At 41.6% G+C, this 14,506-nt stretch overlaps 1 protein-coding gene across 8 annotated transcripts in view; it reads left to right on the top strand.

The window, feature by feature from the left end:
- Positions 1–14,463, top strand: part of ANKRD26 (ankyrin repeat domain containing 26) — a 47,836-nt gene extending 33,373 nt beyond the window's left edge. For 7 of the 8 annotated variants that reach the window (XM_077178976.1, XM_054632219.2, XM_077178975.1 and 4 more), the window contains 9 exons: positions 796–870; positions 2,027–2,161; positions 3,062–3,174; positions 4,211–4,352; positions 4,948–5,229; positions 5,937–6,172; positions 6,910–7,156; positions 11,856–11,901; positions 12,980–14,463. In XM_077178976.1, coding sequence (XP_077035091.1) covers positions 796–870; positions 2,027–2,161; positions 3,062–3,174; positions 4,211–4,352; positions 4,948–5,229; positions 5,937–6,172; positions 6,910–7,156; positions 11,856–11,901; positions 12,980–13,101 — 1,398 coding nt within the window. In that variant the 3' untranslated portion in view covers positions 13,102–14,463. Of the gene's footprint in view, positions 1–795; positions 871–2,026; positions 2,162–3,061; positions 3,175–4,210; positions 4,353–4,947; positions 5,230–5,936; positions 6,173–6,909; positions 7,157–11,855; positions 11,902–12,979 lie in introns of those variants that run through there. The other variant, XR_013182452.1, reaches the window with a different exon arrangement.
- Positions 14,464–14,506: the final 43 nt, after the last annotated feature.

The following is a 14,506-nucleotide window of genomic DNA, read 5'->3' as shown; positions in this document are numbered from 1 at the left end:
AGTTATTCATCAAGTTTACTGGTAGAAATTCCACAGGGTATATTGATGCCAAGCCCTTTATGCCAGAGATCTGGCTGACATCATCAGACTGAAACAAAAATTACATGTCCCAGAGCTTTTGCTGTGCAGAATTGCTTTTTCTTTGGCTACTTGCTGTGTGTCTGTTCTCATGAAACAGTGAAGAGGACTGCTTGTGGTATCTACAAAACTCAGTTTGAGCCTTGGAATTTACCACAGCTTCTACACAGTGGTTAATTTTGGCTTTGATAAGGTGCTAACATCTGTGGCCTGAATTAAGAGATTTTTTTTTTTATAATTGTTGTAGTTTTGTATTGTAGCCACTGAACTAGGGTTCTTGTTACGACTGTAATTATCAATTATAGCTAAAGGTATTTTGAAAATCATTACATGTGATAGTCAAACTTTGTGATGTACTGATACTGTGACTGCCAGTGGGAGGGCAGTGACAAATCCTTCCACTTTGATTGATAGGGCATGATTTTCAAGTGTGCTGGGGATGAGAAAAGCTACTCCTGCCTGTTTTCAATGAAGATTCTTTATATCCCACATGGTCTTTTCTCTCTCTCTCACTCTCTGTGTCAAATGCCAGAGGTGATGATTGCTAACAATTTTACAGTGACATCAAACTAAGGCCATTCTGATCATTGTTGTGGGTATAAATAGTGTAGGAATAGTGTAGGTTAAGAGGTTTTGTGTAATACTTTTGTCAGTGAGGTGTAACTTTAATCTAGCAAGTGATAGTGTGCCTTCTTGCTTCTTGTAATGCTTCTCTAGGTTCATAACCGCCTGGAAGACTTGATAATGAGCTTGCAGACAGCACAGGCAGCTGCAGAGGACCACCACAAGCAGGTACATGACAGGCTTCTGTGAATGACTGTTTTAGTCTTTGAATTTTTTGTGTATAGGTAATTGATGAAAAGATCATGTGGGTTGTGTAAGCACACAGCTGTTAAATATCCTGGTTTTAGGGCAAGGCACCCTCAAGGGAAAAGACTGTAAATTTCCTCATTTTCTTACTGCTGTGTTTTATATGTGTTGTGGTGTGCAAAATAGTTGTGTTCATCAGTGTGATTCATCTGATGAATTCTCTTCCCCATGCCACCTGCAGGGAGTGAGCCAGTTGCTGTGAAATGCTTAGCTGCCTACCAGGGTTAAGCCATAGCAGATGACTGATAGAGTGGGTGTTGTGGACAGCATGGGGATCTGTGGTTGAAAGCTGAGAGAGGAGAGCAGACTTTACAGATCCATATTTTCTTTGTAAGTTTGTCAGAGCTTATCTTGAGGCCATGTTAGTTTTTTTCGTGAGACCCCAGTGTTTTACCTCCTCTGTGAGGACTTGTGAAAGTCATACACCCTAAGGATTTTTTTTTACCTGAGACTTTGTGTTAAGTGTTTTGTCACTTTCTGTAGCCAGTAAGCATCTCTTGTTTTTTCCTTTTTTGCTTTTGTAATTGTCTTTTTTTTTTCCTTAAAAAATGCCACTAAAAGCCTCTAGTCAACTTCCAGTCTTTATACTTGAACTGAATCAGGAAGTTGTGTTCAACTCAAATGCATCTGTTGGGCAAGTCTTTGTCCCTTTAGATAGAACCATCAATACCATTGTCAATTTCAAAACGTTTTCTTGCTGTGAGGAGATATACAGCTGTCACAGAAGCCATAAGGGTAGGGTATATTCTGTGGTGGGCACTAGAAAAGACTGCATTAGAAAATATATAATGAACCCTGGAGAACGTTTGGAAGAAAGCTATGGGGTGATTTTGTGTGTTTGTTATTCCCCAAAGTTCACCTCATCTAACTATCCCTATAGCATTCATTCTTTTCACCATCTTCAGTTTCTCTTATTGGTTGTGTTTCTTGGTTAGCTGTGTTCTACATCCCACATTAACATTAACCATAGACATGGGATGGAGAGAGGAGAGAATTTCCATTTAAGTTACAGCTTTCTGTTCCAGTGTATTCTTTACAGTCACCTTAGTTTCTTCTTCTGCTATTGTTGCTTTTACAGGTGCAAAAGCAGAATGTGCTGGCTCTGACATCAAAGGACTTGCAGAGCATGTGGGAAGAGCAGTTTAAGTCAAGATCTAACCTCGAAGAGCGTGTTGCTCAACTTGACAGGGAAAAGGCAGACCTCTTTGAACAGGTAAATCCAGAAAATTCTCCAGAGACCTAAGCCAGTACCTGAGAGTACTACATTAACCTTTTCGTCAAGTTCTTAGATAAAGAGCATTTTTTTATTACCCCTGCCATTCAGGCTCTGGATATGTCATGATTTGTGGATCATCCAGGAAGAAAGTTATCTGGGTATCTTGTGTAAGTTTTGGAGTGATTCTCTTTGAGAGAGTTCCCAGTATGGTTTGCCTCAGTTGAACACATCAAGCAGGGCTTCAGTTCCCCAGGTCTTTCTTGGATTCCTTCTGGCTATCTTCTGACCCCTTGTTTTCTGGGCAGGGTTGAAGTATTTCATTTTTCCAGTGCAGTGCAGGGAGTAGCAGCAGCATGTTTTCAGGGTAGTGGACACTTAAAATCCTTACAGAAAAACATAGTGAAGGAATTCTGGGGAGATGAACTAGTGCTTGGGAAACCAGAAATGGCCGACAGTTGCAATGGGGCAGTCTTTCCCTCTTTGTCTGTAGAGGAATAAAGGAAGTAAAAAACAATTAGCACATAAGTAGCCACAAAGAAGGGGTGGAAGGGAACAGTTTATTGAAAAAATTCCCAAAGATAAATTCCTCTGCCTGCTTATCAATAAAGATCCTGTAAAAGCTTTAGATTAGTTTGTATTCTCCCATGATAAGAATACCTAAATAATCCTTACTATGAGTTGAGAACTCTTATAAGTAGTCCAGTATCTTCTCCCCCTTTGTTTCAGTGGAGGCTTCTATTTTTGTTCTTCGATATTTGCCCAGTTTACTGTGAAACCTAACGTGTAACTTGGCTAACAGAGATGGACTGCAGCTTCTAGAGAAGCTAGAGACACATATTGCACATAGCTGTTGTTTTTACATTTTGTGCATGTCATGTGTCTTTTCTGTTTTGAAAGTGTGAGAGTGAAAGAAAGAAAGTGAAGAAACTGATAGAGTTAAAACGCCCAGTTGAACTCCGTCTGGACCAAGAAATGAGACGAAACTTGGAATTGCAGAGAGACTTTAAGAGGTATGGCTTTTCAATATGGTGAAGAGATATCCCTGAATAGAAGTGCAGTTTTATTGAACTGTAATGTAAGAATATTGGAATAATTACCAATATAGCCGGACAGGACATGCCTGAGCTTCTCTGGCCCTTGCTGCTTGACCAAATATGGGCAACTGTGGTGGTTTCACCCCAGAGACACCTTTGGCTGGGTGGATGCTGCAGCTGGGTACCTGGAGACAAGTCCAGGCATGCAGGAGCTCAGGTTTACCTCTGACAGAGAAGCTTTAAGGCGATGGTGAAGGAAAGGAGTTGGTTCTGATGGAGGGTTTCGATCCAGAGCTTTGTTCTGGCCCACAGGCCTCTGAATCCAGCAACAGCTCCAACAGAACTCCCAAACTGTGTGGTTGCTGGCTCTTTTAACCCCGGGCAGAGGGGGAGGGAAGGGGTAGAGATCCCACCAACCAGGTACGTGATAGGAGGTCTCAAGGGACAAAGGACTCCTGGATGGCCCAATGTCCCCCCAGGGGTAGATGGCATCTTTTGAATTCTGCCAATCACTCCACACCCTTCTGGAATGCCAGGATTTCCAGACAGTACTCGGCAGGGGGCAAGGGTGGGGGGGAAGGAGAGGTGACTGACACACCTGGCAGGGAATTGTCATGGGAGGAACCCGAGGTTATGAGGTAAATCCTGAAATCACAATGAAACATAATAGGTACACATACTCTGCAAGCAAACTGAAGTCTTGTGTTAGTTCCTGCAAGGTACCTCTGTGCATGAGCCTATACTTATGGCTGCAAGAGGAATTGCCAATCCAGGTGGCCCTGCAGTTCTCCAGGGTTGGGGAAGATAGTCTTCAATTCATCTTTTCAGCTGAAATTTGGATGTGTCAGGTGATTTGTGGCACAGGAAGACCAGGTTTTTTATCATCAATTCCTGGTACTTTCAAGTATGTTAAAGATGAAGAAAGCTATTTCTGCATGCCTTACTGGAGAGCTTATAGAAAAGGTTGCTTATTCCTGTGTTTCATTGTTTGCTGAACTGATTTGCTATTTAGGTTGAAGAGACTTCTCAGTAGAGCTACGAAGAAAATAAAGGTGTATGAGGAGAGAGAAATGGAGTCACAGCTTAATTTGAAGGGAGAAATGAAGAGTAGATACTCTGAAATGGTCAATGAAGTTGATAGATTGAGAACAAAGGTGAGCTCTGCTTAATTTGAGGTTTGTTTGGTTGTGGTGTTACTACTTTTCAACCCTGTGTGAAGCTTTGCCTGTTTTTCTTGGCATGTTGATGATTTGCTTTCCTTGGCTGTATTTTTGATTTGATTGGTCTCTCTCAATGGTTTTTCTACTGTTAGAGAAGCAGGTGGCTATTAACTAATACTGATGTAGTCATCCATATGGGTAAAGATGCAATCCTAAAGTGGAAAGCAGCATCTGCAACGGCACCAGAAGGGCAGACTGTCATGCAGAGGAAGGGCAAGCCAAGAGTGGCAGCAAGGCTGGCAGGGTCCATGACCTCATGGGCCAAGGAGCCATCCCACAGCCACTCACCAAGAAGAACAGGACAGGCCTGGTGACAGCAGGCAGGGTCAGCCAAGAGTGCAGATCCTTAGGGAGGGCCTTAGGGATGGGCAGTTCTGCTGTCCCACCAGGTTGTCATGTCCATGGGTGAGGGTCAGGGCTGAGTATGCAGATGATAAATAGTCTCCATGGACAGCCCCTTCAGTGATTTTAACAGAATTCACTGCCTTTAGTTGCCTCTGAGTTTCTTTTTTTTTTTTCCCACATATAGGTTGCTGAACTTTCCCAGCAGCTGGACATGGAGTCTAGAAAAAGCATGCAGCTAGAAGCCCAAAACCGGGATTTGCGAGAAGAGCTATCTACCCTGCACGGGAACTGTGAAAAACTGGAGAAGAGCAAATGCCAGCTGAAAGAAGAAGTGGCAAAACTCCAACATCACTTAGAGACTAATATGGTGGAGCACAGCCAAATAGAGCAGTATAAAAGAGAGGTTGATGAACGAGCAAACCAAGAAATAAGACAAAAACTACAAGAAGTCAACCTATTTTTGCAAGTGAGTGACTTTCTGACATGTGTCTGTAGGCACTCTGTAGACTTTGGTTGTGGTCACCATTTTTTAGTGTTTTGTTTTGAGTGCCTGATTCTGTGTGTTAGTGCTGTACTTGTGTCTGTGCCAAAGGGCAGTGGGAGAAGGGCATATGGCTGGGCAGGAGTGCTCTTATGGTGTGTAATGTCCCTGAAGGCAGGTCCCTGAATCAAAAGCTTGCCCAAGGTAGGTTTCCTTTTTGCAGTGCTTGGGCTGTCTCTGTCCACTGGTCTGCTCCTTCTTTCTGCTCATGCTTGAAGAGGTGTTGCACCTTCCAGCTGTCACAGGCAGACCTACAGGTCCAGTTTTGTCCTTGTACAAGGGAGAGTGCTCAGAAAACAAGTGACTGAAGTTGCAGTGTGGAGATGGGGAGGAGGTGAGGCATCCTGCTGAGGTCTTTGAGGAATCCTGTTCTCCATGCCCTGTCCTACAGAGATAATGCCCTTTCATCAGTAGCTTTGAACAGTGGTGCTGATTTGGGCTTCATCCTGAGTGAAAAGAATTATTTACCCTGGTGGTGGATCCAGGGTTCTGCCTTTCCTGCCGATGGTAATGAAGAGGCACAGCTGCCTCTCTAAGCCAAGCTGGGCCCATGATCTTGGGTACATGCAATTGACAGGTGGGGAGAGTTCTCTTGGTCTTTGTGGTGGTTGAAGGTGCACTGTCTCTTTCAGGCACAGGCAGCCTCCCAGGACAGACTAGAACACATCAGAGCAAGTCATCATGCTTCTCTGAGAAACCAGCTAAAAGACAGAATTAGAGATCTTGAATGTGAATTGGACAAGATAAAAAATACTCAACAAGAAAATACTTTTCCAAAAGAATGTGTACAGGCAGAAGTGGAAAAGTACAAGGAGCTGTATCTGGAGGAAGTGAAAACGAGACGATCCTTAGCAAAGAAACTGGAAAGGTAAGTCTGTGCTTTCTTTGGACTGGTAATAAGAGAATCTTTTTTCCTCATGCATATATATTTCTTGTTAATTTCTCTTCTGCACCTGGCCAGCATTGAAAGCCTATGATGACATGTTTGGGGGAGAAGTACCTTAAGACCCTTCCCATTTAGCAGGCCTTCATTTCTCTTTAGTGTTTCAACAGGAACATAACTGATCATGGCATGAACAGGAGACTTTTCAAGTTGATGTTGTTTTAACTGGCAGCTTTGTTTGCCAGTCTCTATAATCTCATCCTCTGTACAACAGAAAAAATTAATTTCATGTCCTTTATTGTTTGAATGAGAGTAGGCCTATCAGAGAACAGATTTCTGTTCTGTGAAGGAAATATAGGAATTATCTTTTTTGGCTTCTGTTTAAGCAGTGGTTCTGAGCTTTGAGCTTTCTTTGGGAAGGGGATCAGCCCAGAGTTGTTACAGAGGTGATGTACCTTCCAGAAGAAGCTCTGTAAACACATGGCTTTCACAGAAGGCTTTGAAGCCCTCATGCTGAGCACTCCTAAGCGTTGGTGACGCTGCTCCTTGCACCGAGTGTGATGTCCTACAAACAGGCCCTTCAAACAAGCTCAGGTCAAATGATGTACTACTTTTGAAGGCTCTTCATCTCAGAACTCAAATAATAGTTAAGGACCTGGAGAGTAACTCTGGGACAGTGTTGCTACTGAAGGTAACTGTTTGTGTGCTTGCAAATGTTTCAGAGCTAATGAGAGACTTGAGGAAGCCAATGCTAAGCTCCTCCGGGAGCGCCATAAAAGCAAATCGTTAATCACCAGCAGCATTGTCAGCGGAGGTCTGGCTGCAACTCCAGTTCTGTATTCAACTGCACTGGGACATCTTGGCAACAATTTGGGACTGAGCAGAAGTCTCAGTCTAGGAGGAAGCTTCCTCACCCCAGCTGAGAACACATTATCCTCGAGAAACAGGGTTGCAGCCTTTGTGGCCAAGGTAAGCATTTTGAAATACTCAAGTCCTTCTGAAGAGTAGCCTTATGTAAGGTTCTCCCTTTTAGCCTGAAGTTAGAATCCATTTATTGTTCCATGCCATATTGTCTAATAGGCCAAAGCAACTGCTAATCCTCAGAACAATGCACAGCTGTATGTTGTAAGGCTGAAGACTTTTGGCCATCCGGGTTGTAAAAATTTTCAAGAGGGTAAAGGCCATAAAATATTTAAGTCAAAGCAGTGAACTGTGTCCTGACATTCTTTTACAAGAGAAACTGTGACAAGGAATACTGTGGCATAGGGAGCTCCCAGCTAAGCTCATCATGAAATTCCAGTGTATGGTTTGGCCAACCTGTTTAAAGTGGCTAACATCACGTTGAGTGACAAATCCAATCAGACATCTCTGAGACACTTTTTTCTTCTTCCTTGATCTTCACTCCAGCAGTTTCTTCACAGAACTTGCATTAGTATGTTACTACCAACAAAAGGATGCTTCAAAAATAAGATGATATGAATGGGATGGCATGACTTTGCTCTCACACTTCATTGCAGAATACATACTATGCATAGGAGACATTTGTTCTTGTAGTTCTGCCATGTGTTATTTCATTAAATGGTAAAATTACCTACTCTTTGGCAAGTCTTCACAGCTTTCTTATTTTACAGCAATGCTGTAACCTCTGCAATGCCTCTGGTCTAAGTATGCCATGTAATTACCAGTCCCTGTGATAGCACATCCCTCACAGAAGGCTGAACATTATGCCATGAAAACCCCACACCAATAGTTGTAATCAGTGAGAGATTGACTCACTTAACATGGCCGAGTTTCTCTGTTGAGCTGTTGTATTCTGCTGTCAAGGAAATGTGACAAGTATTTCTTCACTTTGAAGTCCATTTCAGTTTGATGGTCCCCCCCTCATTGGAAAGAACCCATTTAAACCATGTGTCTACACAGAGCACCTGTTCTACAAAAACAAGCCAAGACAACAGATGGGACCAAAGCAGCATTGGAAATGTGTAGCTGTAGCAGTTACAGAGATGAATTTGTCTTTGTAGCTGTGAACACTCTTTTGAGGGCAGAGGTGGACAGACATTACTGGAACAACTCATGAAGTCGTTTGTACTGTATCATCTGCAGGGGCTATTCTGCATACAAGCACTAGAAAGGAAGGAAAATACAGGGACTCACTGTGAAAGGGAAGTAAAGAGAAGACCAGGAGGGGTAGGGAGCACAGAACAAAAGAGGGAAAGAAAGGACAGAGAGATGGAAACAGGACATTAAAAAAAAGGCAAAAGAGGAAATCATGCCTCTTCTAGGCAAAAAAAAGCTGCCCTAGGTTATAAGGAAAAGCTTAACAGTTGTGGTTTTTTTGGAGAAGAATGAGGAAAACAGATAGTGAAGGGAAAGAAAGTGGAAGTACTCAGTGCTTCTTAAAACTCAATTACAGCAACAGTGTTCAGGTAGTGCTTTCCATTTTCATTTTCCAGAACACATTGGAACTCTCTGAGAATCTCAAAGTTCTGTCAATATCAAGATCGGCACCTTCACGGGTTTCTGCCTTCCCCTAAGTAGGGAAATTTAATTACAGAAATTAAATATTTCTTCAGGCTATTTTGTGGCTCATTGTTTTATACAGCTGTTAATAAATACAGATGTATAGTTCAAACTGCTGTATAGACCTTTTCAATGTTTTTTGAAAAATGCTTCCAAATCCACTTGTGAAAAATATTTGAGCTGATTCCAAGACAAGTGTGCATTAGATCTGAGAATGGTGATACTGTTCCCTCTCAGTGTCCTGACTTCAAGAGCACCCATAGAGTTTCTTTCCAGAGCATGTGTGTCTCACAGCTTTGAGCATACTCTCAAGGAAGTTGTTGAACAATTATGTATGACATTTTCCCAGTCTTCAATTACTAATGTCCAGTATTTTCTTCTTAATTTGGGAGCTTTCTTTTATACTAACATTTTTCCTTCCTAGTGCAGTTTTGTTGATAGGACTTAGTCCCCTGAAGTTCTTTTTGCTCTTGATCACAACCTATGGTTGTTGTCACCAGAGGAGCTGAGGATAATTTACTCTCACTATACACAGTTTGTCTTCTTAGGATTCCCTTTGAGCTCTAATATTGTATCAAATTCTGAAGTTTTTCTCCCTGGAATAAGGGTGAGACAAGCAACTGCTATACCCACAGAAAACATACCTATTTCTTACCATTTCAAGCAGGTTCTTTTAAGAGAAAGCTGGAAATCTCAGCATGCCAGATTTCTCTCAATGGGTGGTGTCTGGGACTCAGATTTCCTGCTGTGAATTTATCTGCCTTGATACTAAATTGAGCTGCACATTCTATTGTGATAAGTCTTCCTGAAATCATCAATTAGGGAACAACTGAGACTGTCATGGCACCACCTGTAGCCTAAAGTACCTGAATGTTCATTGTGTTCATGGAAGTCTTAAAACTTGGTCTTCCCTCTCTGAGTCATAAATAGGAAATACTATTAGTGGTCTGTGTACCAGAATTTGGAAATGTAGTGCCTAGCCCAAGGCAGAGAATGTCTGACTACTTGCTGCAAGTATTGCAAGAAGATTTTGGGACACGAGGCCACTTGTTATACTTACAAACTGTCAAGCTTCCATCCTAACAGCTGTGCCAAAGGCTGCTGCAAATGAATGTGGGTGTCTAGAAAAGAATAGTGAACTCTGCTAGCTGCAACCAGTGTGAATTGGTGGATTTATGAAACCAGTTTCCCTACAAAATGTGAGAAAGGGAATGTCAGCTCCCCACGCTCTCTCTCAACTTTTGTTCCTTTTCTGGCTTCATTTTCCAAATGCCTCCTTGTATTTTTAGTGGCGTTTCTGTTGTGAGATTTTTTCCTTGCCTCATGTATATGTAGGCCTTGTTCTTGTGTCTTACTGAAGACCTTTGAACTTCAGGCTGTTTTTCTTTCTTCAGATCCTTAATCAAAAATCTTCTCTCTCTTCTTTGCAGCCAGATTTATGACAAGGTTTGTAGCCTGTACTGTTTAACCTTGGGTGCTATTGCAAATATTTTGTCTATTTATGCTGCTAGGTTTGATTCAAACTTACTGATGCATTCACATTGGCCTGAAGCTGGGGACACTTTGAACTTGCTGGTTTCTCTTGAGTAAAAGAGTGACTTCCTGCCCAGTAGTTCTGTGCTTTATGTCTTTGTGAAGTTATGGCTTCTGTGGTAGCTCAGCTTCTGTAAGATGGCACCGTATGTATGGATTTCACCTCTTCTGATGGAACTTGGTTAAACTAGAGGAGAAGGCTCTTTACTGCCCTTGTCTGTTCTGACAGTCAAGAAGTTCTGGGTAGCAATAGCAGTTGTGTATGCTGTAGCAGTGCTGCTGTGAAGTTGAGTTCCTAGACCCTGAGTATCATCTCATGGAGTCTTGGAGGATCCAACTTACTCTGTGCTCAAGAAGCCCCATAGGTAAGCAGTAAGTCAACATCACCTCCTGAAACAGAATTACTGAGGTAGTGACTGCTGCAAGTGACCCAGTATGCTACAGCCTGAAGAGCTAAGCAGTGAGAGTACCTGCTCAGGACACAGACACCGACTTGAGGAATAGTGGAATTTACTATAATGTAAAACTGCAGTGAATTCTGGAAGGATATGCTAAGCTAAGCAAAGCATGTAATCATTAGCAAATAATTATAAAGGACAAGCTAAGTAATGCTCCTAATAATTATTACAAAAGAATGCCTATAGTGATAAAGAAAGATACATCACCAGTTACTGCAGTACTTTGCTATAAACCAAGTCTGAGACACCTCAGCTGTCAGGGAAAGGTGTCATAGTGAAGGACTGGAGAACGAAGGTAACTGGGAACTCCTGTGGTGCATCCACCTTGCAGGCCACCAGGCTCCCCCATCTTTGCTGTGAAAATAGCCCAGCCTTTAAACTGTTAAACAAACAAGCTAACATGGTGTGTAATTTCATTCACCTGTTGGCTTTCTCCCAAAGCCTGGCCAGGGCTCAAGGAGGAATCAAGTCTTAGATCCTATACCCCCTTAGGGGGTTAGGCCAGATTAGTTTCTAGAAGCGCAAAGGTAAATACATGTTCTGCCAGTAAATGTACACATATAACAATACTTTGTTAATGAGCAGATATAAATATAGATAACATTTGGTTGGAAGATTCATTTAAAGTCAACTTTGCCTCCAGGCCTATTGTTGAGGTCTCATTAGGGCCTGTTGTTCAGTCCTTGGTACATCATGACTTTTCCAGAGGGGGCAGGACAGTGGAGACATTGTCAGTCCTCAAAGGTGTATTTTCATTCAAAGGCCTTTTCCTTCCTTTTCAGAGAAATCCATGTGTTTGCTTTATTTCCACACTTGAAAAAAAACTTGAGGCTTGGAGGCAGTTGGACTTTTGGTACCACTGAGAAGAGTTTGGCTCCATCTCTGTTACTCCACACCCTAGTAGTTAATACACAGAGACGAGGTCACCTGAGCTTTGTCTATTCCAGGAAAGAAACAGTCACAGCTCTCTCAGCCTTTCCACATAGTTCATGTGGCCTTCAGCATCTTCTTGGCCATCACAGGCCATCATCTCTATTTGGAATGATATTTTTAGGTTTTATCATATTGTCCGTGGGGTGTAAGAATGTTTTAGAAGTTTTAGCAGTTACATTTGGGTCATATTATGTCTTAACTATATTTTTGATGTATAATTCTAGGTACGACAGGAACTGGATGAAAAAATCACTAAGGAACTGAAAGAAGGTAACGTGTCATTCCATTTAGAGGGTTATTAAAGAAAAAGGTGTCTATTTCTAAGTCTTGACATCTTTCAAGCCATTATTTTCAACTTCTCCTGCTAAGCACAGAGATTTTTTTCTGCAAACTCTCCAGTTTAGACTTGAATGCAAAAAATTCCTGCTTTCCAAAACATTGCATAGAATGTTATGCACTTGGCTAGGAAAAAAACAGCAAAAAGAAAATTCATCCACTGCTCCACTCAGAAACACTGAGCTTAGGATGTAGCTGCTATTCACTAAAGTTAATCTCCAGCAAAAACATCAAAGAAGCCCCCAGATTTTTATAGATCTTTATAGACTTCAGCCATCCCTTTCTTCCCTGTACATGGATTGCATTCAGTACTAAACCATACCCTACATATTCTCTGCTCTTGGATCTTGATTTTTTTTTTTTTTTTTTTTTGCTATGATTCATGGCTTGTCTTTGTAGCTTAGGTGTTGCAGTCTTGTTTTGAATAATTAAGAAGAACATGATCAGGGATAAAAGACAACATTTCTTTAGGAAGAGATGGTTCAGTAGTGTTTAGGCAAACATGAGTTTGCTTAACTCATGGAGCCTAAAACACACCCTGTAACTTGAGGCCAGGCATCCAAAGAGGAAATCCACTCGCTTCATGATAGCTGGTCCTCCAGAGTCCCTGCTTTGCAGGGACTGCAGCTGTGTAGTTGTAGTGTTGCAATCAAGCACAGCTTTGAACGTTTAAGGAAAGCAAAGACTTCAGGTTGAAGAGCTCTGCAGGGGCTACATTCAGAAGCCCTGTTAAGGGCCACTGGAGTCATGTGGAGTCCCACAAGATGTTCAGTGTGTAGCCTCTGGAATGTCCATCAGTAGCTTTAGAAATGCTGTTGCCTGATAAGCACATGTGCACAAAATGTGTTTCTTCCTTTGTGCCCAGCTTGTCCCTTGTTAGGTGTCCTTGGAAATTTTAAAGTCTTGTTCAGATTTGCAGACTAGCAAGTAAGGTAAAATCTTCTTACAGTGCCTTATTTCTCCATGTCTGCTGTAGAAGTAACATAAGGAATCTTGTCTCTTTTCCCCTCAGCCACCGCTGAACTTGAAACTGAAAGTGCTGGATCTTCCAAAAACCTTCATGTGGACCAGGATCCCCTTTGCAGAGCAATAGAGGAGTACCGTGATGTTTTAGCCAAAAATTACATGATTTGAATGAAGTGCTGTGGAAAGGCTCTAAACACTTTGCTTTTATAGAAAGCACATCTCTGGTTTCCCTTCTCCCCAGTTCAGATGCTAAAACTTGTTCATTGCAGACTGAATATAAACTCTATTAAATGGATGTCAAGCACAGTGCACCCATCTGTTGGGTTTTTTCCTGCATAGCTGGTTTCTTTTGTACTCACAATAAGAACCACATCTGTTTTTTCTGACCAGGAGACTGACTGATCTGGATTCTTGAGCTTGACAAAACTGTCAGAAATGTTTCCTCTTACAGTAGTTTCATTGTGTTGCATTATTTGTGTTCTATGTTTTAACAAAAGCATTCCCTTTGTTCTGTTTATTCCTTTCACTCAATGTGTTTGTAAGTTCTCCAGTGTTATTTCAACGCTTAGGACATCATTTGATGTTCTTTGAGCCCAGTGCTTCAGTCCTGATGGAGTACTAAGTTCTGCTAATTAACTTATAGAGGTATTCAAGCTGGAGAAAAGGGCACTTTACATTGTTGTCACTTTATGCAACGTAAGTTTAAAATGACTGTGAGTGTGTAGTAGTGCCAAGACTTGTTTTATGGTCTTTTTGGTATTTTTATTTTGTATCACAGAATGAGTGAGGTTGGAAGGGACCTCTGGAGGCTATTTTTTCTAGCCCTCCTGCTCCAGGAGGATCACCTTTAGCTAATTTCCCAGATCTGTGTTGGTTTTTTAATTTAAAAATGGAGACCCCAAAGCCTCCATAGGCAACCTGGCCTCATGATGAGTCACTGTCACAATACACTTGAATATCATGAGGGGTATTCAAACTCAGTACCTCTCATGGTATTGCTGTTGATTTCTGTATGAAAAATTGCTGCAGCTTCAGACTTTTGCAGCACTTGCTTAAACACGGTACACCTGAAAACACTTTCAGTGGGAGGGGTAAAAAAGGAACATTAATATTATCACCACTCCTCAGTACTCTCCAGAACTTGTGTGATAGCATACCCAATCTTTTTGTTGCTGCTAGCAGCTAATGATATGGTGTCTGTAGCACAGATGTAGTGGAAAATTGATAGCAACCATATACGCAGTTTTACTTATTTCAGAGTTACTGGTTTTTAATGAAGATGTGTGTTGTCATTTCCCATCTGCAAAAGTCACAGTTCTGGAAAAGTAAGAATAATTGTACTGAGATGAATCAAGACTGAAAGAATTTTAGGATTTTACCCACTATTTTAAGGACTTGAGTTAACAGATAGTGAGAAAAGCATTAAATGCTGCTGTAACACTCTTCCTTTTTATATGAATACATTTTTGTGAAGCTATTACACTGTATTTAATTGAACTTGATATTTAATAAACTTTGCAGTCTAGAACATGGCTTTGTTTTATTGTTCCTTTTTCTTGACACTGCTTTCCAC

This window comes from Agelaius phoeniceus, chromosome 5 (genome assembly GCF_051311805.1).
Source record: "Agelaius phoeniceus isolate bAgePho1 chromosome 5, bAgePho1.hap1, whole genome shotgun sequence".
Lineage (NCBI taxonomy): Eukaryota > Metazoa > Chordata > Aves > Passeriformes > Icteridae > Agelaius > Agelaius phoeniceus.
This window is presented reverse-complemented; position numbering and strand designations above follow the sequence as displayed.